General features: G+C 39.3%; 2 protein-coding genes across 2 annotated transcripts; both read right to left on the reverse strand.

The window, feature by feature from the left end:
* Nucleotides 1-883: 883 nt before the first annotated feature.
* Nucleotides 884-13,393, reverse strand: LOC131786071 (uncharacterized). Its single transcript, XM_059103052.2, has 16 exons — nucleotides 13,360-13,393; nucleotides 11,878-11,965; nucleotides 10,899-11,474; nucleotides 9,342-9,805; nucleotides 8,645-8,822; nucleotides 8,439-8,558; nucleotides 7,873-7,941; nucleotides 7,356-7,451; nucleotides 6,564-6,998; nucleotides 6,240-6,263; nucleotides 5,554-5,943; nucleotides 5,134-5,246; nucleotides 4,734-4,792; nucleotides 4,428-4,607; nucleotides 4,050-4,213; nucleotides 884-3,918 (listed from the first exon to the last, which is right to left on the reverse strand). The coding sequence occupies exons 2-16, from the start codon at nucleotides 11,957-11,959 to the stop codon at nucleotides 1,487-1,489; spliced, it is 5,382 nt and encodes a 1,793-aa protein (XP_058959035.2). The 5' UTR covers nucleotides 11,960-11,965; nucleotides 13,360-13,393; the 3' UTR covers nucleotides 884-1,486.
* A 3,233-nt stretch (nucleotides 13,394-16,626) lies between these two features.
* Nucleotides 16,627-23,538, reverse strand: LOC131786136 (uncharacterized). Its single transcript, XM_059103139.2, has 12 exons — nucleotides 23,398-23,538; nucleotides 22,629-22,705; nucleotides 22,001-22,426; nucleotides 21,591-21,614; nucleotides 21,285-21,479; nucleotides 20,656-20,856; nucleotides 19,920-20,032; nucleotides 19,542-19,615; nucleotides 19,380-19,400; nucleotides 19,008-19,132; nucleotides 18,675-18,695; nucleotides 16,627-18,440 (listed from the first exon to the last, which is right to left on the reverse strand). Exons 2-12 carry the CDS (start codon nucleotides 22,684-22,686, stop codon nucleotides 17,143-17,145), a joined length of 2,556 nt encoding a protein of 851 aa, XP_058959122.2. The 5' UTR covers nucleotides 22,687-22,705; nucleotides 23,398-23,538; the 3' UTR covers nucleotides 16,627-17,142.
* Between the last annotated feature and the right edge of the window lie 1,740 nt (nucleotides 23,539-25,278).

Consider the following 25,278-nt stretch of genomic DNA (forward strand, 5'->3'; position numbering starts at 1 on the left):
GATGTAGATCGCGACGTTTCGACTGCATACTTCTAGTCTTCTTCAGGCGATGAGGTCGACTGGTCATGCGTGATCTTAGAAAGCATGATGCTCTGCTGTGATTAGTTGTTTTTTCAACAGCTCTGATTGGTGCACTTCGATCCTTGCTCTTCACTCAGTGACTTGCTCCCTCGGCGGTCCGCTGTCGCTGTCGGAAAACCAAACAACAGTGCCGAACCCGCCAACGAGTTCAAAGCTACTGCGGTTTTACCTTATGTCAAAGGTCTGTCCGAACAGCTTCGCCGTTGCCTACAACAACAAGGCGTAAACGCTGTTTTCAAGTCGGAGACTACGCTAAGATCTCAGTTAGTGCGACAAAAAGACGCTGTCGAACCCGCTAAACAGGATGGCGTAGTTTACAGAATTCCCTGTGAATGCGGCAGGGTGCACATCGGAGAAACTGGAAGACCTATGCAAGACAGAATTAAGGAGCACGATCGAGACATTCGACTCGCCCGTACCGAGACCTCCGCTGTTTCAGAGCATGCCCACAACACCGCACATAAGCCACTCTGGAACGAAGTAAAGTTTATTGATCGTGACCCTTATTACTACACGCGCAGAGTTAAAGAGGTAATTCATATAAGACTTCACCCTAACAACATCAACAGGGATAGTGGAATAGAAATTCCAGAAGCGCGGATGCCCACGATCAAAAAACACAACAACAGGAGAGCCATGCTTAGCTTTTATTGTTATTCATCACGATGAATAACCACAACCTTTTCTACGAAACTAAAATTAAAATTACAAGAAAATATTTTCGATTCGAGCTGTAAGTGTGTTTCTTGTGAGGTCTGTGAAATATACATAAATTAATGTAATATACATAAATTAATGTAATATACATAAATTAATGTAATGATATACATGAAAAACTACGCGCTTCTGACTGGCTGAAAACGAGTTAATTTCTTATGTAGCAAAGTTGTAGCACGAGTATAAACTTCAAATAGCGAGCGCGCGCCGTCAAATTTTGTCTATCTTGACTTTCTGGGATGCTTTTTTCTTCTAAATTACGAATAACGAATTTAAGGAAATAAACGACACTTTTTTAAAAACATGTTTCGACAGTGTCGTTCACTTTCTTAAATTCGTTACATATCTGCTGCTCTCCAGACCTTTTGGCAAATTACTAATAAGCAATAACATGATTTTTCGAGCAATTTGGTGTAAATAAGTACGAGCCCGTATTGCTAGTGCAAAACTCACTTGTGCTTATCAAAACCCCATTGCATTAGGAATTATGTTTTTACCTTTACAAATTGCCCTATGACATTGTATTTGAGTGTAAGAGGACGGAACCAAATTGTCTTATATCCGTTAAGGACTACAATTATCAGAGAATTATAATCGCTCAACGCACAAAAGAGTACAGCTGCTCCGGTGAAAAGCGAACAAAACTTTTTGAATTAGCTTGGCTAACAAAATCATATGAAATTTAGACTTATCCCTTCTTAGCTTTTTTCACTTTCAAAATTTTTTTCTCTTTGCTTTTTGCCTTGGCCTCTTTTTGCATCTTATTTTTATCAGGCTTCTTACTTTTCGTCTTCGAGGGACTCTTCTGTTTCCTACCTCTCTTTTTACAACAATATTTCGCGCAATATGTAGGGCAAAATACTCCTGGATAGTGAGTACAGGATATTGGACAGCTACTTGGAAAGACTGGTGAAGGTGGTGGAGGTGGAACGATAGGCTTTGGAAGTAAAGATGCTGGAGCAGTCTGAAGAGAAATTTCGGGAAGCTGAACAATTATTGAATGGGGGGACGCAGCTATCTGAGGTGCATTTGGTGGTTTGGGAGAAACGAGCCTGGAAAAAGGATTCATAACACTTGATGTATAACTCGGCGGTATAGGGAATGGGCGTGGTGGAGGTGGTTTGAGATAAATGCTTCCTTGAACCTGCAGAGGTCGTGTTAAAAGTATAGGCCTAGATTTTCTGTCGTACGAATTCGTAGGAGGCATTGAAGGTACATTTCCTGTATTTTGATTACAGGGATTCGCTAGAGAAGGGATGCAGGGGTTGATCATTGAGAAGGGATTTTTTCCTTGGGGATACGGAGGGAAAGGAAAAGGAGGAGCTATTGGTGCTGGCTTAGGATAAAGAGTTAAAGAACCTTGTAAAGAAATTGGTCCTTTGACTGGAATAGGCTTAGGCGGTTGAGGAGCCTGAGAGGGTTTTGGAGGTTCAGGCAAAATCTTTTTAGGTTTGTCACCGAGAGAAGGTTTGGGAACTCGGCTGAAATAGGGGAAAGGCATTGGACTCCAAGGAGGCAATCCAAAGGGCTGTATTGGCGACATCTGAGACAAGGCAGGGGAGCGATACCGCTGAAATGGTGGTTGTTGGCCATAATTTTGGGTTGCATAGGTTGGAAATCGCCGTATTGGGTAGACTGGAAGTGGCGGTGCGACAAATGGAGTATAGGATGCCACCCGAGATTGCCAGTATGGTAAATTGCTATACGGGACCACATAGGAACTTACAACGGGTTTGGGCATGAAAGCTCGAGACTTGCCCTTCTTGTGTGATGGTTTCGAAAGCTTTCTTGGAGGACAAGGGCGGTTAGGAAGAGGAATGCAAAGCACAGGCCATAATAGTGGTGATGGGTATTTGGCCTGTGCAGGCATAATAGGGGGCATAATTGGTTGGGGACATGGATTGTACGCACTAGGAATGCAAGGAGTCTGCGCCTGTGGTCGTACCAGCCGCATAAATTGTTGTGGTGGGTACGTGGCCAGTGCAGGTTTTATAGGGGGCCTAATGGGTTGAGGACATGGATTGTACGCACTAGGAATACAAGGGGGTTGCATCTGTGGTGGTGGCAAATGTATCACATGTTGCGGAGGATCTATAACTTTTAATTTGGAAGGTGGAATATTCGTCTGAGGTGGACAACGATTGTATAAAGATGGAATGCAGGGAGGTTGCATCTGTGGTGGTAGCAGACGATTCATTTGTTGTGGTGGGGATTGTGCAAGTGCAGGATTCACAGGGGGTATAATTGGCTGAGGACATGGGTTGTACGCACTAGGAATACAAGGAGGTTGTATCTGTGGTGGAGGTAAATGAATCACATGCTGCGGAGGATCAGTTACTTTCATAGGTCTCAAAGGAGGACTTATTTGTGGTGGACAGGGATTGAACGCACTCGGAATACAGGGTGGCTGTAACTGTGGCGGAGGAAGATGTATTATGTGTTGAGGAGGATCTGTTACTTTTAAAGGACTTGAAGGAAGACCTGTTTGTGGTGGACAAGGATTGAACGCGCCAGGAGTGCACGGTGGCTGCATCTGAGGCGGTGGAAGATGTATTATGTGCTGTGGAGGATCTGTCACTTTCAGAGGCTTTGTAGGGGGACGTATTAATGGTGGACATAGGTTATAAAGACTTGGTATACAAGGTATCTGCACTGGATTGGCGGCCCTTGGGAGAAATGCCTGCTGATTGGTTGAATAAGGAAGCCTTGGCAATGTCAAGCGTGGGATCGACATGATCGGACGTTGCTTTGGGCTCAAGATTCCTTGAATAGTTCGAGGTTGAGGCATTTTATAAGAGCCCTGAACAGTTTGTGAAACTTGAGTGCCTGGTGGGCAAGGTGCCTGAACGGTTGGAACACATCTTATTGCCAGTGTCACTGGAACTGTCATCACACGGGCCTGCGGTACCATGGTCTGGAGGGGAGCCATTGGATACCTCGAAAAGCCAGGCATAATAAATCGCCTGCGATTTGCTTGGGTTATTACAGCGTGTCGCATGGCAGAGTACTGTATATTGCTTCCAGCAGCCATTTTGGAATTGCAACAAAATGGATTACAAGAGACGAGGCAAGTGGTATAGCAGGCGGGTGTACAAGTTCCCAACACAGCTGGTGGAACTCCTGAGATAAATGAAAAAATACATAATATAACATTGAAAAAGGTTGAAGTAGGTTGTAGAGGTCTATTTAGCGTCTACCTTAAAACCATGGTATATTTTCGTTCACTTTCACATATTTATGTAAAAACTTACCTGGGTGAACTATTCTGACGGATTGGATAAGAGTTTTCAGATTAACCGGACCTGGAAGTCTTCCAAGGTTCCTCCTCAAATTATTTTGAAATGGCTTTGTAGGATCAGGTTTTACTCCTGGTCCAAACTTCAAAATAATTGAACTTGTCACCGACGACTTCTCACTAGCAGATAGAAAAGAAGGAGTTCATATCGATTTTTTCCGAGAAACGAAAGAGAAGATGAAAAATGTTTCATACATTTGGGTCGTGAAGTTTTTTTTTTTATTATTTTTTTGTGGTCATAAGATATTGTAGCCCCCTCGTTTGTTAAGTAAGGTCTGTTTCCGCGAGAGACGATAAACCACAAATCATTACAATTTTAATGTCGACCCCTTACTTGGAAATTGCTCCACCTGAAGTAGGTTTTGACGCTGGAGTGGCCTGTGTGGTTCCTGTCGAAACCAGTGTTGGTCTGGTGGCTCCAGAGACTGGAGGTGTCCCTGATGACTTGGCAGGAGTCGCAATACCAGGCTTTGTTGGCTTAGCAGTGGGTTGAGAGATTTGCTTAGGGGTTTTGCTGTGGGAAAAAGCTAATGATCAGATGGAAAAAAGATACGAACATTTCATCACCAAAAGTTTTGTTAAAGAGGAAATTAACTGATCACTGATTAAAGTCTTCTCAGCAAAGTATACATGCATTTACCTGAAATCTTCGACATATCCTGACACGAAGGTCGGATCAATCTTAAAGATTTCCAGCAGCTAAAATTAGGGAAGGAAATCAATAATAGCAAAAAAGCATTAATAGGGCAATTATCAACTGATGAGGTGATCTTCAGTTTGTTATTTGTATAAACGACCACTCTAAGGTGGTTTATAGATGCGATACTACATGCGAAAACTGTTTGATATCTTAGATACTATTTGGAAGTGTATTGAGACGTGGGAAGAGCTGTAGCCTTTGTAAAAATCACAGTGTGGGTGCCTCGTGGTTAAATCCTCAAATTTATGGTACGCAATAACATGGAAACGGCTGTACTTTTTTTCTTTATGTTTTCAACTGACCCATAACACATTGATTTACTTACAGCTCAAAAACCTACCATTGTTTCTATCTTTTGCTTGAGGTCCAAATACGGGAAAGACGTCGCTTGGCCGTAATCATCCGTCCACAGTAAAGAAGTAAGTTGTATCTTCATTCGATATGTAATTAGTCCTAAAAGTAGTGTTTTAGAATGTGCAGGTGAGGAACCAGTCTTAAATCTGTACTTCAGTTTAAAAGTTAGTTCCTTCTACAGATCTCAAATTTGTCCTGGTTTTGGGTTGTACGCACATTTTGTTACACTAAGAAGGTAATGTTCAGTAAACCTGAGTTGTGGACTGCGACTCTGTGATGAATTAAGGATCTATAGTGCTGCTCTAGCTAGAGCTTTCTGGGTCAAACGTGCAGTGGCGTGATATATAATCCATGGGTGTTCTCTCAAAAAGTCTCTGAAAAGGAAGATAAAGAGGCAATTCCTCACCTTCAAGTGGCTTTCTAGACACGTAACTATGTGGCTCAGTACATGGAGCATCAGACATAAGGGTGCCATAGCTAGTCCCTTCTATACCAACACAGTCTTCCTTTAAACCCGTTGGTTCGTTTGCTTTCCAAGAAGTGTGATCAACACTGGTACCGTCCGACCACGTATACGTCCCCTCCGTGATCCGATCATTCAAGCCTGTCCACACTAAACCTGTTATTCCTGGTGTAATAAGCCTTTGGACAAAGCCAACCTCATATGTCTGGTGGAAGGATACCAAGGTAGCGTTATCTTTGGCGCTCTGAAACAATGCTCCCTCCCAAGTTTGTTTATCCGTATGATATCTGTAACAAGTTCCTTTGTGAAGCGTATATCCCTTGGTACACAGTGCTATTGAATGAGATTGACAGAGTTACAATACGTAGTATTGCACAGAAACATCTTGATGATTTTACTGCAGTGAGCAATGGGTGGTAGAATAATTACTTCTTTGGTACTGATCAACGAAATGAATAGCCCCTGAGATGTAACTTGCATTTTGGCTATAAACACACAAAAAAAGCTTCTCGATTTTAATCCCCGAGCCATGAGTCTTGTAGGGTCTTTTATTTATTGAGAAAATAAAACTTAAATCAAATTTTTGAGCGGGAGCATCACAAACGAAAAGGAGACAATAACTTACTTACCACTCTGCAATAGGATGTATACATCTAGGAATAAAGATTTGAAATACCAAGTGAACATTTAATTTATCCAACATCTCCGTTTTCTGCCTCTTATTCTAACTTGCTAATCTTTGAATTGGTGAAAAAAGTGCGTGGTACAACCTAAGCAGTAACGAATATTCCTATTCGCAGCAATTTACAGTCATTCTTTACTACATTTCCCTTTCTGAATTTAAGAAAAAAATTGCTTTTGAAGTATTTAACGCCGGACTAAGAACCTGTATCATCACCTTGCGCTATAGTTTAGACAGTTTAGTGAGTATTATTTCTTTCTGTGTCGCATACCTGTATATGGTAGAACGTTTTCTTTAAGCAACGGCTGTTTATTTCCAGGCATTGGGTCAAAGTACACAACGATGTAAAACTTTGCAGATGGCGACCTGGCCAATCCGACACCAACAAAGTTACTTGAGAGCCATACGAGATGAATAAAAGGCAGTGCCAGAATTTTTGGCTGGCGCCTGGCCCAGTCATAATACTTCACTGATGTGTACCATGTCACCACAGCCAACTGGGCCAAACCAGTTTGAGAACCAACCTTGGTGAACACATTCGTGCCGTAATTCGTGTTCGGATCTATGGAGGCTGTGCCTTTGGAGACCAAGACTTGAGCCCAGTTTTGGGCTGCCGTAGAAATACGAGTGGAAATAATAAGAGGACCGGCACCATGCAGGCGTCTCAATCGATTGATAAACTCCACCACCTCTATACGGAAACCATCTGTAAGAGCAAGTTTGGATCATGACGATTTTCAAAATGTGTAACCCACGATTCGTGAGAGTAAAATGTCGTGAGGTTCTACTCACGTAAGAAAGATGACGGACTCTATTTTCAGATAACTCGCTGCTATCAAGGAGCAGAGCAATTTCACCATATTTTCTGACCTCAGATTTACGGTGTGCGAATTTCTTATTTTGAAATACCATACCAATAACATATTTTACTTCGACATTATTAATACATTTCAGTCAATAAAGCGTTAAGCGTTAAGTAAAAGCGTTAAGTAAAAGCATTAAGCACAGATTATGACTGTCTTGAACAGTTTTGAAAAATCTTGCTATGGTTCCGGAAACTTACTTATATTTGTGATAGCTCCAGGGGTGGTTACTCCTCCAGTGCTGGCGGGCTTGGTGGTCTGTCCTGGTGTTATTGGAATTTTTCGGCCCGGTGATCCTTAGTGATGTTAGAGAAGGGATACAATTAAGCAAAAGAAAATACCTCTTTGCATCAGTCCCTATCATTTAGAAACATGCACAAATGACAAGGGCTTCTTTGCCTGACACGGAATGCTTTATTTTTATGGTATGCTGTGCTAACATTCGGGGTCGAAATAAGTTTCGTTTTGAAGTTTATACCATAAAAATATCCGAACCCAAAACAGAAGAGAATGACCTTTAAGCCAAGACCTAGACTTTCATTCCTTTTATTAAGCTATCGAAGTATGACTTTATAGGGACCAGTCTCTAGAAAAGGGATCTCAGGCTCGTTGCTGACAACATACTTGCGAGTATTTGCCAAAGTATATGTGTACGAAGCGTCATCTACACCACTTAGAATTTTATGTTGCTATCGTTATCCACATTTTTGTGATTACCTTTTGCTGCTGTTGTTCGCTTTCCAGTTGGTCTTGCTGTTGGCTTTCCAGTTGATTGTGTTGGTTTTTCTGTAAGCAGTTGCAAATAAAGGAAGTCAAAGGCCAAAGTGGAAGATGATCGAAACGAACCGTGAAACTGCAGACATGATACGATGATGATAATAACGGCGATAATGATGATTAGGATGTGAACGGTAAAGTTCTGCTTGATATTCTTGGGTCCGCCTTCAAAAAGGTGAATCTAACATCTCGCAGTTATCGCTTGATGCATCTTCTCTATGTATCACTTTAAATGTTTGCGGTCGATAACACATGGAAGCAACTAAATAATTTCACCAATTGATAATTCAACAGTTAAAATTACTTGTTGGTGGTCCTCTGAACTCAAATAAATTTTTTTCTCTCTCTTTCCATTCAGGGAAATGTTCGTGTTGACGTTTCAAATGGACAATGATCAATTTTATTTGGGATTATGTGAAAAGAAAACGCCATCGTTTCCCCTGAGCTTGGTTCTAAATCAAATTGAATTAAACTAAAATAAAGACATTCAAGCGAATAATTGTTACCGTCACATCGATGTCCACGGTACCCTGGTTTGCAGCGACATCGATAGCCGGTTTTATCTTTCGTGTCCACAATGCAGCTCCCTCCATTTTTGCAAGGACTGGCAAGACAAGGATCTTTCTCTGAAATATTGAGTTATTAAGCATAGTTGAAGTCAAAAAAGGCAAATTACTAGCCAAATATTTCTGAATTACATGAAATCACTTACTGTCGCCGGCGGCACATTTCGTCTTTACAGATTGTATCTGGTTGGCAGTCAGTGCAATTCCATAAATCTGCAGACAAGTGACCCTGCCTCTAAAGTACTGCTTTGGGTCGCTCATGGCACCCATACGAATGGGATATTGTGTAGCTAAGTGTATACGTCCAATCCTTAAGTGAGAAGCCTAAAAGAAAAATAACAAAGAAATCTTTTTAACAGCAAACGGACATCAACTCGCTTTAGGGCCGTAGCTGGTCTTTGTAACCTACATATCAACTAATATATTAACATTAAAATCACACATGACCAGAACGACCAAACTTTACAGATGGATCGAAACTTACCGATCACGACCGCCTTACGCCACGTAAGTCTTACAGCCAATAGCTTTACGGTTAAACTAACCAATAAATTTACACGAAACAGACCCAGTACATTCGAATGACAACAACTATTTACTAGACTCTGATGATGACATCAGCTCAGGATGTCGAAACGTCAGTCATTACTGACAACAATCCTCCTCAGGTCTACACTTACCCGGAAGTGCACACCATATTAGCACATGTTACCTACGGATTCAAACCATGTGCTGTATTACTTATTCTAGGTGAAGTCTTGACTTTGAATGCCCAAGTTATTGTTAAACCTCCCATTATGGCTTACTGATCATCTCAGCTTTCTTAAATATAACTCATCTCACCATTTTGCCATTGACCCACAAACTTGCAATTCCGTGGTTGTAATCGTACGTAAGTCCAACATAATACCACCTCTTTGGATAAAAATTGTAAAAATAAATTTTTCTTCTGTAAAAGTTGCGGCGGCTGTAAATAAGACCCACGAGTAGTTTGGAGCGTGTCATCCAAAGGCCGACGCCATATCCTCCTCTTCGGTAGTTGATGATAGGACCAGATGTGCCTTCAGGGAAAACCCACAAAAATATTGAGATAGAACTGTACGCGTCCAATTTGCCACGAGCGCTGTTTGGGAAGTCAATGTAGCTGTCGGATGTTCCCTTGAGGTAAAATGCTCCACCAGCTCTCCCGTAGGGTCCAGAGACGATGTTTACTGAACTTAAGTAACCTTTAGGAGCCTTACGTGCGCTTATGTCCTTTCCACGGGTTTGCTGGTTAAGTGGATAAATTCCGAACGCCGTAGGTAGGGCTGCAAAAAATATATCAGTCAGTGTTCAATAAAAGGCATGCTGAATTTGAACTTTTTTAGAACGCCGCAGGTAGGGCTGCAGAAAATACATCAGTCAGTGTTCAATAAGACGCATGCTGAATTTGAACTTTTTTAGATACTGTCTTGAGATCACGATCACACTATCGATTGAGACTAGAGCACGAGCAATAATGGGAATCCTGGCGATTGGCCGGCGGAGGATTATGGTTCGAGAAATTAAGTGGAACTCCTGGATAGGACGCTTTATCCTCACTGTGCTTTTCTTCGCCCAGGGGTATAAATTAGTAGCGGCGAATTGTCAGGGAAGCCTGATAAAATGCTGGAGATAATTTTGCAACGGAATGGCATCCCATCCAGGAGGGAGTAACATTACTACTGGTAGCTTTATGCCATGGAAACTGGCATAGACTCCGGCTGGATGCGACTGGAGTATAAATGGGTAGCGGCGAATTGTCAGGGAAACTTGATGAAATGCTGGGGGTAATCTTGCGATGGAATGGCATCCCATCCAGGAGGGAGAAGTATTACTCCTGGTAGCTTTATGCCAAGGAAACTGGCATAGACTCTGGCTGGATACGTCACTTGGCACGAGTATACACCTTGCCTTTACCCTACTATAGGCGTCAAAATTGCTGACACATTGACCTTTCCAATTCCCCTTGTTGAGTTAATTTATTCTTCCTCTTCTTCCCAAAACAATGTCGTATCGTGATTCCATGAACGTTTAGCTACATACAGGCAACACTGAATAGGGGAGGGGGGTCTTGACAATGATTTAGGGTGTGGTACAAACAGGAGTGTTTTTCCACAGATAAATAAAACTCTTCAAACATGATGTGTCCCCCAATTTTGACACTGATTGTAGGTAAGGCATAGTGTGAGGAAAAATGTATTTCCTTTCTCTGAGCTTTGGAGGGTGGAAGTGCTAATCAGTGACTAGTCACTGAAAGGCATCTTACCTATACCGACCTCGTTTCCAGAGGCATGAGACTTTGAGAAAAATGTTATTAATTAACAGTGAATTTCAGATCTGTTGTTTTTTCTTTTTTGAAAAACTTCATTACACACTCACCATTGGTACAAGTTGTTGTTGCCAATTTCGATATAACACTGCTGAGACTGCTAAACCTACTGGATCGGAAGATGTGTGCTGGTTTTTCAACAAGCAACCTCAACTCGTAATCCCTCACGTACTGCCCGATGGCCAAAGCATAAACCTGAACTCCTTTGGCTCTCAAGGGTAGAACCGCTTTGTCAAGAGGGATCGAATCTGAGGTACGTGTCTGATAACCGTCCGTCATTACAATCAGTATCTTAGGTACACTGCTCCGTGTTCCACCGTCAATAGAAAACACCTCCTCTGCTGCCTTTTTCAGTGCCAGGTCAATTCTGGTATACCCACCGGGATAAGGAAGTTTAGAAACTGCTCTGGAGAAACTCCAGAAGTGGTTATGTTGAGGAAATGATATTGTAACCTCAGCCCTTGTGCTGTACACTATTACTGCAGCATGCGTTCCAGAGCGAGATATTCCAAATATTCCCACGGTATTTTGTACAAATTTCTTCTCTTGATCATATCCCCATGATCCCACACTACCCGAGGCATCAATTGCAAAGGCGATGTCAACTGGACGTCTGCATACTGCACCTGCAAACATGGACCAGTTTTACAATAAATAAAGCTCATTTTTTTATTGCAGGTTAAAGAAAAATTTTCACACATACCTTACATTAGTTTCTTAACCATTATAGGCCTTTTTACGTGTGGGAATCATTGCCAATGATCAGGGAACTCGATGTCTTTAAGGTGCATGGAACAACACTATCATGCAGCTCATTGAAATATCTTTTGTATTTCATTCCAATCGTAGAGTTCTCCCCCCCCCCCTCTTCTTTTTAATGGCTTCAGAGAGTCCATAGTTACAACTCCTCTTCAAGGGTTCATTCTCTCCAAGGATTACCGATTCAGCAACGTGTTATGCCCAGCTGGGACGGTAATCATGAAGATCGAAGCTGTTCCCGGAATCAAAGTACCTGGAGCTATGACTTACCAAGTGCACATCGCCCTTTAAGAAACAGCACAGCAACAGCTACCGGCAAAAGAAATTCCAATAAATATTGAAGTGACTTCATTTCATGCTGAAATTAAAATGAACAAACATAATTTTTTTTTACATAAAATTGAAAAGGAAATGTGTTCGAATCATACGGTGTATAACTTGTACTAAGAACAAAAGATTAAGGGCGTGAGATCTTCCACACAATGGATTTGCAGTCGCGAATCGGATCGTCAGTTCAACTTAGGAATATTTAATCACGAATTTTCCTTTTTACTTCTTTTTTTTTCGGCTAAAACCTCCCTTTCCCTAGTTTTTACGCAAGAAGGCCTGTCGAGGAATTACGGATAAAGGAAGATCAAGTTTAAAGTTGTTTTGCTGATGTGTACGGTAAACAATTTTTACAGTGTCTATTTTCTTTCCTTCAACTGATTACAGAATTAATACCGGTACTGAAAATAGACCGTTCAAAAGTCGGTGAGAAAGATAACTTGTCATTGAAAATAGGAAGAATTGTTTAACGGTCTCAATGGAGTGACTTTTACCCAACGGCTAACGATTAAAATTATGGCCATTTTACGGCTAACGGTCTATTTTTTTCCCCTTGAGTTAAAAAAAAAATTTTACAGTCCACTTTTTTGCGACTAATGGTTAAAATTTATTACGTTTTTTATAATTATTTTTTCCGTTTTACTGCTAATGGTTAATCCCATTGAGAGTCTCATGTCAGTTTTTTAGAACTCCTTTTTTCCTAAATGTTGGTATATAGGTATATTGTATTTTTATCCTCAGGATAAAGGCCGAGTCAGAGGTCATAACTTTTTTTTAAGAAATCAATTTAGAGGTTTGAAACCGTCGAGATTCACAAGAGGAGTAACATTTTAACGCTTCCACCCTATCGACTTTACATGAAAGGGATTGCAACCCTCGGAAGTAATTTAAATACAATGATCTGTGTTTTGTTGTGGTTCACCAGAAGTCTGTGAATTAAAATGAGTTGTAAGAACTCTATACGGAGAATTTGATAGGTACTTTAAAGGTTGGTTTGTAAAACTATTGGCTGATGTTTTGTAGGGTAACTTTTGTTGGATGAGATAAGGTACAGAAAAACGTTGTCAGAGATCTGTAAAAAATGGCAAATAAATGGCAACATATCATGGGAACAGAAACAAGTCATAAGGCCTACAGAGAGAAATAAACCCCTCTCCCTTCTTTCAAAGCGACTTCAAGGGTAAATTATCTTTAGTATGGTTCTTTAATCGTTCTGATTCCTTCCTTTAAACGAATGATCGTCATTTGAATGATCTTCGAAAGGTTTACAATGTTTACCGAAATAACAAGCAGGAGATGAAGTCATTTTTCAGGAATTTAAACAAACTTTGTCGAAAGGACGAAAGACATCCTTATCTTAAATAGCGGGAAGAAGAAATAAATAGATCAAATTAGTTACGGGCTAAAATTTAAACGTGTACTCACCGAGGTCTTTTAAAGAGTGCATTACAGCCATCAGCCCTGTCTCTTGTGAAGATCATAAATATATGCATCATCTTTTCAACGGCGTTACGAGTCGGCAAAATTGTTTATTTTGAGTTATGATCCTTTGAGAAACCTGCAAATCCACACGCTTGTTTTCGTCTCATATAATTTCAAAGCCAGTTTACCTTTTTCCATTTACCAATTATTTGTTTTCGGCCCACCTTTGATTCCGATTTTGGCCTCATTGTCCAATTTCTTAGAATCAAAATGATTAGATACTATTGCTGATATCGACTTTGTTCTCTTTCCTTTGCTTGCGTCCATTAAAACACCAAATGTTCAGCCCTCTAAGTCAGAGGAGCATGTATTTCAAGACTAAAAGATAGTCGAAATTCGACACAACACTTGTTTTTTTTTCTTGTGGCGCAGTGGTTTTAAAATAAATTTTAAATTGATATGACTGAATTTTCAGTTTCATGACTTCAGCCATTTGATTGCGTCGCACATACTCGCCACGTTTGGGGTGTTGTTTACTTCTCGACCGAGAGAATTTCAGAATTTCTATTCAGCTATATAAAAACAGAGTGAATAAATTCCTGATATCGTTTTTCACCAATGGCAAATTTTAATATCTCGATTGCTTTTCCCTTCATTGAAAGTAAGATTGAGGGAAAGATATTGCAATCCAAACCTCCCTTGGCGACCACCTCTGGTAAGCGACCACCTCATGTTGGCGACCTTATTTTTTCAAAATACCAAACGTTTTCAGGTAAAATCACTAAAAATGGAAACTAACTTATTTTGATAGATGTCGTAAAAGTGGCGCTACCGATAATGTCTCAGGCCTTTTTTAAAATGCTTGTAGCCACGTGCATTTTGTTAAATTTTATGCTTGTGGTCCGTTCCCAGAAAATTTGGACAGCACTTCTCGCAATTGATGTAAGCAACAGGCCGAGTGCCTTTCACGTGAATTGACCCAAACGCTGTATTAAATAATTTGTGAGATACATGGCAATCATCATATTTTATATAAATTTTTTTTTTCCTCGAATAAGCCGCTAAAAGTTATTACTATAGATTTCGATGAGCGCTAGCGAAAGGGTCTGGTCGCTATGTGCAAATTACCTGAAATATGGGTCCCCTGTGGCCTGACCTCTGGTGAGTGGCTACCTCCCGTAAGCTACCAACCAGACTTGTCATGTCAGGTGGTCGCTTACAGGAGGTTCAACTGAATATAATTGCTCATATACCTAAGATTTCCTACTTTAAAAACTATGGCGTTGTATACTATAGATGTTGTTGTTCAAGACACTCGCAAAGATGACCAACTAGCTTCTCTGAGATTTTTAAGGGAAAGAATACGACCTACGCGGATAGCCAGGGGAGACGCGAACACAGAAACTGAACCTACTGCCTGGAGTATAACAACCCCTATGTCGGCAGGTGACGCTAGTGACATACCTGAAAATATGTTGTTACACATGGATTGTTTAATTTGATGCCGCTTAAGAACCGCAACGACGCAAGTTTCTAATACTTGTGCAAGAGAACCAGAGATTTTTTTCTTTAGCAACTAATTTTCACATAACACCTCGCTTTGACTGTAATAAATGGGTTAATAACTTATCTTCACCGTCCATCAGCGATGCTGAGATGTCTTTACTAGAGAAAGGGTTAAATTTCGAAGTAACGCCACCTAACATCCCTACCACTGAAATAGTTATTAAAGTCGAATCAGCTATTACAAAACTTGTCCACGAGAAAGCGGAAACTACAGGAGGAACTCTAAACAGTTTTCTGTAAAAAACAATACCACCTATGCCCAACATCACGAAAGAAATACAAAACACCCTTAAAGATCTTAAACAAGATGAATCTATCATGATCTTACTAGCCGACAAAGGTCGTGTAAGCGTAGTTTTGGATATTGACACAAACAGGTCCGTCCCTAATTCTCAACAGAGACCCAAAAATTCACTGATGAGCGTCTCAACCTGTAACGAAGTGGCAATCTGTTGGAAAATATATACAGCAAAATCAGACCTAGTCATAATCTGCCAGCTAGGATCTATACGGCCTCCCTGGGATAGACAAAGCTGAGATAACGTGAATACCCCACAGGCATACGCACTGTGTTTATATCCGACAAGACGCTTTGGTCACACGTAGTGCGATCTTATGATCCCATTGAGTCAGCGAAACGGGACGGGGTTGTTTACAAAGATCCCGTGTGAATATGGGGAAATAAGGAGAGCGATGTAGGAGAGAATTAAAGAACATAAACGATTAAAATTTAGCGGTTCCGAACACACCAATGGAAAGGGACACGTTCCTGTTTGGGACAGGTTAAGTTTATTGATCATGACTGAGATACCATTAAGACCTTATTGGTATACATGTAGGGTGAAAGAACCCATCCCCATAAGACTTCATCCTAATAATACCAATAAGGATAACGGAATCGAAATTCCCGAAGCATGGATGCCTATACTACCAAAAAGCATAACAGACGATCAGTAACAAAGCGGAAAGCGCGCCATAACGCACCAATAACAACAAACCATGGTGCTCTAAATAGCGACACGTGAACAAATACACCTCGTTGCCTGACGAAGACTACCAATATAGCAGTCGAAACGTCGTGATCAACACAAGACTGATTCTTCTATGGCATTGTAAACATGACACTAACTCAAGCATGAAGACCATGGTCGCTGGCAAAAAGAAACTGTGGATTTCTTTGGTGCTGAGATTCCCCGCCTAGACACATGACCACCTGAAGTAAAGATCATGATGTTGACAAGACCCATGATGTCATGCTTGTGGTGACATGTGAAGTTCGTCGATTAGCTACCGTTATGTGAAGATTTCAATGGGGTGATTGCTGTTACGGCTAAAAGTTAATATTTTGTCCATTTCACGGCAAACGGTTAACTTCTTTCCATTGTTTTTAAAAGGAAAAAATTTTAAGGATAACTTTTTTACGACTGACGATTAAAACTCGTCAATTCTTACGCCTAACGGCTAATTCTTTTGCCTTTTCACGGTTAACGCGGTTGATCCCACTGAGACCCTTTCAGTACATAGATACGACAAGGCCCTACAGAGTTCAGAAACGTAAGAGGCTTTTCACACCATAATCTAGTATTTTGCAAACTTTGGAAGACGTCACTTCCGTTAGGATGGCACAAACGATTCATCACAGTCAGATACAAAAGCAAAAGTTTTAATGTTATACATTTTTCTCACAGCTGAGGTAAACGTAACATGGCTAATTGTTTGGTTGATTTCCAAATTTCTCTATGCTTTGAACGGAACCTTTTTCTCTGAGCCGAATACTCATTTGAAAAGCAACTTTCTTTTAAAACTAATAATGGCTAACATAGAAAGTTGTCTTTAAAAAAGGAGCTTTATTTCATGGGCTCTGTAATTGTTTGTGACCGATTTTTATGCGGTTTATTATTTTCTGAAATGAAGTACGATTTACTCAACAATGATATAACTAGCTAAAGCGTTATTTTTTGATAGAATGCAATTTTTAAACAGGGCTACAGAAAAGTATATAATCGTTCCTACGGTGTCGTAACACTGGTTGGAGTAAAAGGATGACTGAGAGTTTCTTTTTAATATTTGATTAAGTGAGGTTCTGATTGTATTTTCATATCGCTTTTAAATCTCCTTGAAAAGGTGAGACGCTAGTCCCATAAGATGATTGTTAGTTATTGCTGGATAGATTTCGACAGGGTTAAATTTCTAAACTAAAAATGATGATGATGACGAGTTTTACTTATCAGAGTGGCTTGACTTTGTCCTGTGAATAAAGTTTCTCTTCCTGCCAAAGTTACCAACATCATCAATTCCCTCTTCATCCAATATTTCTTCAGTTGGGTCTAATGCAGAATCTTGCAAACTCAAAAGTCCTTGTTCAGCTGGTGGTTCGTTTTCAGAATAGTCACCTTCTCCTTCCTCATCAGTGCTCTCCTCAATCATTCTATTTCCAGGTTCGTAGACATTAATGGGGTCGTGTTGCTTCGCTGTCTTCCCTTTGTTAATAGGTTCTTCTTCAACTGAGATATTTGCGTGTTGAATCGTTTTCACGGCGTTTTCTCTTTCTTTCACCATGTAATCGTTTTGATATTCGAGATGCGATGTTTTATAAGTTTTGGTAAAGCCACTTTTACTATCATGTTGTCCAGTTCTATTTTCTTTTGTTTCAATGCTGTCACCTGGATTGCCAGTGCCGTCCCCTTGAATGCCAATTTTTTCGCCTTGATTTTCAAGGCTGATGTCTTCATTGCCATCGTCGTCTTGTAGACTGCCCTTGGACTTTTCCTTTTGACCAAAGCTCTCTTCATGATTGTACGTGATTTCCTTGTTTGTGATATTTTTCTCTGCTAGCTCCGGCCTATTGAGTGTGTTGCCTACAGGCACACCTCTTGGCTCATCTTCATCATCGTGTGCAATTGCGTCTAGTTCGTTTTCCTCATCATTATCGTGTGACTGTTCCTTTTTGTTGAGAGAATTGATAACATGGTCATCTTTTGGTTCAGTAGAATCGTTAATGTCGTCGAAATAATCTAGCTTATCCGGTTGATATTTTTTCTTCAAGAGTCTTTGAAGACTTTTTATCTTTTTCTTGAGACTCTTGATAACATTTTTTGAAACATCCCCTTTATCATGTGACTCAGCATTGTTATGCTGCAAATATGAATCTTTGTCCTCTGAATAACTAGATCCAAACTTTGTGTGATTTCTTTCATCACTAGTAAGTTGATCCTGATTTTGGAATCGCTTCTCCATTAGATCTTCGATGGCCTTCGCCTTCCAATTCCTTTTGCCTTCCCTGCTATCACAACATTCGTCGTTGCACTGCATGTAGCAGTCTAATGTTGGATACTGACTGCATGTCATTGGACAGCTTGCAGGGTATGGGTCTGTGGTGCCCGTCACGGTCTGCACCCCTGGGTAGTACACAGAGTATGCCGGTGCAGGGAGCCCAAGGTGATAATTATGAGGGTGAAGGGAGGAAGTGCATCTTCCATGGTTATTACACGAACCATAACAGTAGTCTCCTGCTTTGCCTTAAAAAAAAAAACGGAATATCAAAACAAGACATTCGAATTTTTCAGCGTGAAAAGAAATTGTATCTATAACCAAAGCACACTGTGTTCGATTTTCAGGAACGCTGTGATCATGGCTTCCAAGTCTAACTGATTATACTTAAGGAAAGATACGTGACTTGTCAAAAAAGACAATAAAAAGGGTGAGAATCGGTGCATTTTTAATGCTTTTCAGCAACTATGAGATTATATTACCTGTATGTCCTTCCGCTTTGTCTGCAAAGTGAGAGAGGAAAACAGTAAATTTTGGTAGCGCAAAAAGTGTCCACAACAATGGCCTATTAACAGTTAAATAAAGTAATCTAGTGTGCAAAGAAAAATTATGATATTAAAAGAATAATTACTGAAATGATGTCGAAAAGAAGGACATAGAAATTTGCTTTTTGCCCTGAACATCAAATTGAGAATTCTCATTCATAACTATATTGATAATATTAACGGTAGTGACACTACGAATAGTGATAATAACAATGAAAATAATAGAACTTATACAAACTGGAGTGATATCTTTTTGTAATCAAGTCTCACCTGGTCTGTCAATGGTCATACTAAGCAGTTTTTCCGAAGGACGCAGAAATTTCTGAAACCGGAGAGTGGGGTCTGGGGTGAAGGATCTAAACTTGATTGAAACCGTAATTCCTAAGCCTGCAGGTCTGATGGGAGATAATTGAAACATTTTACTGGATAATATTTTCATCCATAATTAATTGGTATCATGATTAGTACAGAAGTACCTTGCACTGCAAATGCTATTAATTTTTACATCGAGTCGTGCAGTTTTTAATTTACGACAGCCAACGCATAAAATCAGTGATCCATGAAAGGAAAAGGGACAGACAAAACTTAATCCATATAAGTGGGTACATTTGTAATTTATTTACAATATAAACACGAACTTACCTTCCCTTGAAGGATATTGCCCTAAAGTGAGAGGAAGAAAGAAAATTCAGAACAAGACAGCAACATACATGTAAATTATTTTTTTGCAGTTAAAATCAGACTTGTCACTCAGTGATACAAATAAGGAACACAGAGTAAGCGAAAGACAGGATATTAACTCACCTGACACCTTTAACTTTAACTTTTCTGAATCCACCTTTCTTTTTCCCTGACATTCGTGTGAAGATTTCTTTGAACTTAAAAATTGAAAGCAGAAATAATTGAAATGCTAACCTCTGGTTTACCGGCGTCAACCCCACGAATCTTAGGTCTTAGGCAAGAGGTTGAGGTTTCTCACATTAAATATCTGAAAAATCTTTCAAGTATAGTTTGATATCCAAGCATCTAACTGGACACAATGGCAAAGAAAATTATATCCATGTTTGAAATAGAGAGTTAAGACTTAACCAGTGTTAGGATTATGCACAATATATTGTAACCATGGTTTAATCAGAAAGTTTCGTGATTTATATGTGTAAAGTTACTAAACCATTTCCATACCGTTATTTTGATTCCATTTACCAGATCTCTGTAGGCCTTGGAATTTTTATCTTTATAGTTCGCTCTCCAGCGGAATTTTTTGAACAGGACCTCAGTTCTGTAAGTTGATTTGCCTGTTCAAACAATTAACGAAAAAAATCCCTTGCGTTATTTGATAATGCATACGGGTTTCCTTGGCTCTTAAGCCAGGAAACGAGAGTATGTTTTTATCAGAGTGACATCTGGTATAAGTTATGGTTCTTTAAAATTTTCTAAACCTCGTAATTCTTCGAGGTGTCTCACCTAAAGTTTAATCGGTTAAGAGCTACGCCCTTAAAACTTTAACGCGATGATAGCGACAGAAGAATGATGTTTAATTAATACTATCTCCGTTTTTCTGTAAATTTTAACTATGATTTAAATCAACTTACGTGTCGATCAATAAAAACTCGAAATGAAAACCAGACATTTTACGGCGTAATTAAAATGAAGTTAATATTTGTACTTCAACGAATTCATGTGACTTTGCTCATTCCTATAACAGGTGAGATGCAGATAGCATATCATGACAGCGCCAAAAAGTGGACGTGAAAGTGAAGCCTTACTTCATACCTATAACGTCAACACCTAAATTTACAAAAGTCACCAAAGAAAATAGGAACAGAAAAAAATAAATGCTACAAAAATTAGAGTAAAGACCCCCTCCCCCCTCCCCCTCTTGATCCACTCTAGAGCTGTATATTGAGCTTTACTCTACCTTCAACGGGGATCCTACATGTAAAAGGTCTCTTTTCGTTGCATGGTCTATCGTCCCAGCATCCTTTGGGTTTGCGAATGCTCCATGCCACGCAATTTTCCAAGTTTCCACCATCGGCATGAACCGGAACACACACGTGACTTTTGAACTTCAGTCCGTCAAACCATTTAAAGCTACCTTCATGTAAACTATCGTGTAAACCTGTTGAGTGTTGATCTGTCATAATTTATCCTATCCTCTGGTAGGACCAGTGAATTAAATATACTCTATATGAAGATTTATTGTAACGCACGCTTTTCCTCCTTTTCCAAAACACGCTTAGGGTTTAGTTCTAGAAATGAAGTTAAAAATTTGAAGGGGACTTATAATATATAATCTACCTGAACTACGGAATATGAATTAATGTTTCAAAACATGTTAAGTTGGAAAGGTTGGGTCTTTTTTTTTATGCGGATAGCATATTAGACATCGCTAGAATAATGAAGAGGATGCTTTGATAACTAGTTTTCACTCGTAATTATTGTTTGAATCAGCTATTTTCCGAAATTTCTTTTAAAAGAAACATGGCTGGAATAATCAAACAAACTACAGGTATGAATTCAACTCCTTATATGGTAAATGTTTCATACCAATCCAAGTCTCCATTCCCGACCCAGTTTTCTTTTGCAACCCTCTCACAAATTCTTCCTCTTTAGCATTTCTGATAGAGGCTAAAGTCGCATTTTCTCTTGCGCAGCGTGTCACTGCTTCGTCCCAGGTTACTGCAGTCGTCTCATATTTGAAACAAGACGTTTCATATCTTGAGTAACCTGCAGGGCATTTTGCTGTAAATATAGGCAAAATAATTTAGAATTTCATCAAGTCAAGTCAAGCAAAACATAAATAAAGTTGCTTTTTCGTTTTTGTTGTTGTTGACAACCATGGCAGGATCTTACCTAATGGGCTTGCCTCCATTACGACTGCAAATGATAGTTTAAAAAAAATGTCAGAACTGATATGCGTTAGAGTGAAATTACTTTACCTCTCTAAGTGAGAGACAACCATAATTACGGGTTTGTGTTATTATAATATCAACGATGTGTATCAATTTAAGCAAATAACAAATAGTGTTCCTTTCATCTCCCCTCTCAGGCCCTTTTCCATTTTGTGCAATTTCCTTACCTTTCCTATGAACCGTTATTTTCTTCACTAACTGGACTAATAATTACAAATTGCTCTAGAATTTTCTTTCGGAATAGCAAACAATTCTCAGGAAAGGCCAGCGAAGATGTTTTACATTATCAAATGAGATCAAGTATCTACTTTTAAAGCTTGGAAGTTACGATAAGCAATAAGAAATACTTACTTTTTACCGGTGGCACGTTTCTCAACACATTATTTTCATCCTGAAGCGCAATATACACGACCACGTAATATGTTTCATCTGTGTCTTTTGCTATCCCTACTCCTGCTTTAGTGCTGGCTTTCCAAATCATGTTCACGAATGGAAGAGCTTGCCCCTCGGCTTTTGGATGACACCAAACGTAATACTTCATCGACACGTACCATGATGTAACACACGTTTTGTCCAGATCCACTACAGATCCCTTATACTTGCAGAAGTTGGCACTGTATCTGTAAATTGGAACATTGTCTTTGCTTTTGGCTTTCATGAACAACATGGCCGCATTTTGTGCGTTTTTCTGGATGACATCATCAACCAACAGTGGTCCAGCCGCGTGCAAATGCCGAAACACGTTCATGTATGTGATGACATCTCTCTGTAGAGTAGCTAGAATAAAAGAAAGTAACAATTAAATTCAGAATTCTCAGTTCTTCAGTAACAACGTGAAAGTTCATGATTTAAATACACTATGAATGCTAAACAGAATGCTAAAAATACATGCTTCTTCTCCAATTTTACGTTTCAAATGAGTGAAATTCTCGTTCCATTGCAATGAAAGCCCTTGAAAGAAAAATTAACATAAACGCACCTTTTACACTTGTACACACCAGGCTTGTAGAGAGAAGACAAAAGAACAGTAGCTTCATTGCGTCAACCAAATTTATTCTTATATAGAAGAAAAAGGTTGTAAGTTAGTCAGCTCTCGTGTGATATTAAGAGCATTTGCTATTGACGTGTTATTGTTACTGCAATAAAGGTAAAAACATATTAGTCGAATCTGTTATTGATAAGGTTTTCGTCAATGCCGTGAATGTGGAGCAGGTGAGTGACACCCAAACGGAAATATAGCTTTTGTTTGCCAACCATGAAAATCTAACCTTTTTTATATCATGATATAAAAATTATACGAGGAAAATGGGTTGTCAGTTTAGGAAATAATCTAATGTGAACCTTCGTCAAAATAACTATATCACCGTAGCTCATTTTTGTCGATGAAGTACACAATTGACGTTGTTGAGATAACTTACACTAAAACGGAACGTAGCGGTCCTTCATCATAGTTTTAGTGAAGAGTTCCTAGCTTGGGTTAGCCCAAAAGATGAAATGGCTTCTAAACCACTTCCAGGCTTGTTTTGAATCAGATTGGGTTGTGATGGGTAATTGTAGTAGCTTATTCAATAATATCTACTTCAATCAACTTAAAACAAAAATTCTGGTCGTCGGACAAAATTTTCCATCTCAACCTTAAGGATTTCTGAATCACATTGTCACATTTTTAAAGTTATTTGTGGAGGTACTATTTTAGGAAAACGAGACTACAAATGATTGTATTTTGAGTCAGTTGTTATTTTACTTACCCTGTTCACAAAAGAGAGCGAAGAAAACTGAATGAAATTATTACCAAATGGACGCCTACCCTGTTTTGAAACAGCATCAACAATTAAGTTGAGAAATCCTAGCTTGTGTTCGTTTTTCACGTGGATTATTTCTTGTCTTTATCTTTCATCTTGGTTCACACTGATGGTCTCGACCACGGAGTATTTTATGAATAAATAATGTAGTTTAGTTATCAAAAACAGTTCCAGGAGTCTTCATCCAAGAGTAAACAAGTTATATCACGAGAAAATATATCCTTTTAGGTGTAATGGAGATCGAATGCAAAAAAAACAAAATAGTCCTAAATTTCTTGTACAATCGAAATAAATTGGTTCGTTCAGTTATTTTTTGGATTTAGCATCCACAGTTCATTCTATTACTGTTAGCAGATCGATATGAAGGATCAAAAGTATTTTTTAATTTGCAACCAGCTTTTTACCCGCTTTGTTTTCCAAACATAGGGCATCTGCCTTTGGCACAACATTTATCCTCATTCCAATAAACAAATTTGTGGGCGTGGATGGCAATTAAAGTCTTAACTCTATTTTTAAATTATTTCTCTGGTCATGCAAACCCTTAGACTTTTGTTTTCTTTAAAGTTAAGTTGTGAAAACCTCCTCAAATTGTTTTGAGATGCTTGTTAATAAAATCACCGATAAATTTTTTATGCTCATCAGTTTGGTAAAATGTATCACTTTTAAGTAACAACGCTCTTTAATAACCTCCTAGTGGATCTTTGTATGATACAATTCTGGAAATTTTATTAGCCCCCTTATTTTTAGAACACTAGGTGTGGCCCATAATTGCTTCCCAGAATACGGCGTCTTTTGGTACTAATCACCGATAGCGTGCTGTTTCAATTTGTTTTAATATCAGGTTAAATCTATCATCTCAATAGCAAATAACTGTAGCTATCTGCATCACAATTTCACAACTCATTCTTACGGAAATAATACGGAGAAAGCCTGTTTCCAGCTCTCCGTCATTTGTTTTGCGGAAAGGATACCAAAAAAGAGAAGTTTGGCACTCAAAATTCTTATTCTTGTAAACGATGCTTGAGAAGCTTCCGAAAGATCACTATGAGTCCAATGTAAATCAGGGCTAGAAAATATCATGCGAAAATTCTTTTTTATTATTTGTACTGTTGTTTACATTGTTGATTTCCTTCTTCTTGTTACCCAAAAGTTTGTGGTAGCAGATCCTGTTCAGCGTGGATGTTGTTGTTTCGTTATTATCTTCGTACTCCGTCTAGCCAAGTTTAAACCTCTTTAAAAATTAAATCAGCATAACAGACAGCTGCTTTACAAGTTGGTTGACAAATTTACTTGCTTTGCATCTCCGAGTCGTATTGATCAAAAACAAAAGAACTTAACATTTACCTGGAAAACAATTCTTGTACAGAATGTTTGTTGGCCTTTGGGGCCGATATCACTCATATCAAAACATCGTATCTACATGATGCACTGTTCAATTCAATAGAATTCATTGTCGTCTTGTTATTGTCTCTGATATCTTCGCTGGTGCTGCTGCCTCCTAAAACGGATGTCCTCCTCGTCACCGGCTCCGTAATATTCATCTTCGTCACCATAGTCACCGTTATACTCATCATCCGGGAATCCTTCTTCGTCATAGATTGTTCTTCTTCTTCTGTTTGTTGGCTGTTCAGTGGAATCCCCATGAAACAACTCTGCGACAAAGTAATAAAGAATAAATAGCAGAAATCGGACGAATGCCGGGTATTTTCCATGCAATCAGTCCTAACTTCCGTTTCCCATAAAACTTGTAGCTTGAGCAACCTCGTGAAGGTAAACATGAACATGTGATTATATCTGATAAAGGATGACTTGATAACGAGTGTAATT

Source organism: Pocillopora verrucosa, chromosome 1 (assembly GCF_036669915.1).
Source record: "Pocillopora verrucosa isolate sample1 chromosome 1, ASM3666991v2, whole genome shotgun sequence".
In the NCBI taxonomy this organism is placed as follows: Eukaryota; Metazoa; Cnidaria; class Anthozoa; order Scleractinia; family Pocilloporidae; genus Pocillopora; species Pocillopora verrucosa.

Bases quoted from the DNA above. Each gene is read 5' to 3' on its own strand.
- LOC131786071 (XM_059103052.2), bottom strand. From the start codon at position 11,959: ATGAAGTCACTTCAATATTTATTGGAATTTCTTTTGCCGGTAGCTGTT. The intron at 4,793-5,133 runs GTAGGTTTTTGA...CCCTAATTTTAG, and splicing joins AGCAAAAGATAGAAACAATG to CTGCTGGAAATCTTTAAGAT. The intron at 3,919-4,049 runs GTAAGTTTTTAC...CATTTATCTCAG, and splicing joins CGTCAGAATAGTTCACCCAG to GAGTTCCACCAGCTGTGTTG.
- LOC131786136 (XM_059103139.2), bottom strand. From the start codon at position 22,686: ATGAAGCTACTGTTCTTTTGTCTTCTCTCTACAAGCCTGGTGTGTACA. The intron at 22,427-22,628 runs GTGCGTTTATGT...CTTTTATTCTAG, and splicing joins GGTGTGTACAAGTGTAAAAG to CTACTCTACAGAGAGATGTC. The intron at 21,480-21,590 runs GTAAGATCCTGC...CTATATTTACAG, and splicing joins AATGGAGGCAAGCCCATTAG to CAAAATGCCCTGCAGGTTAC.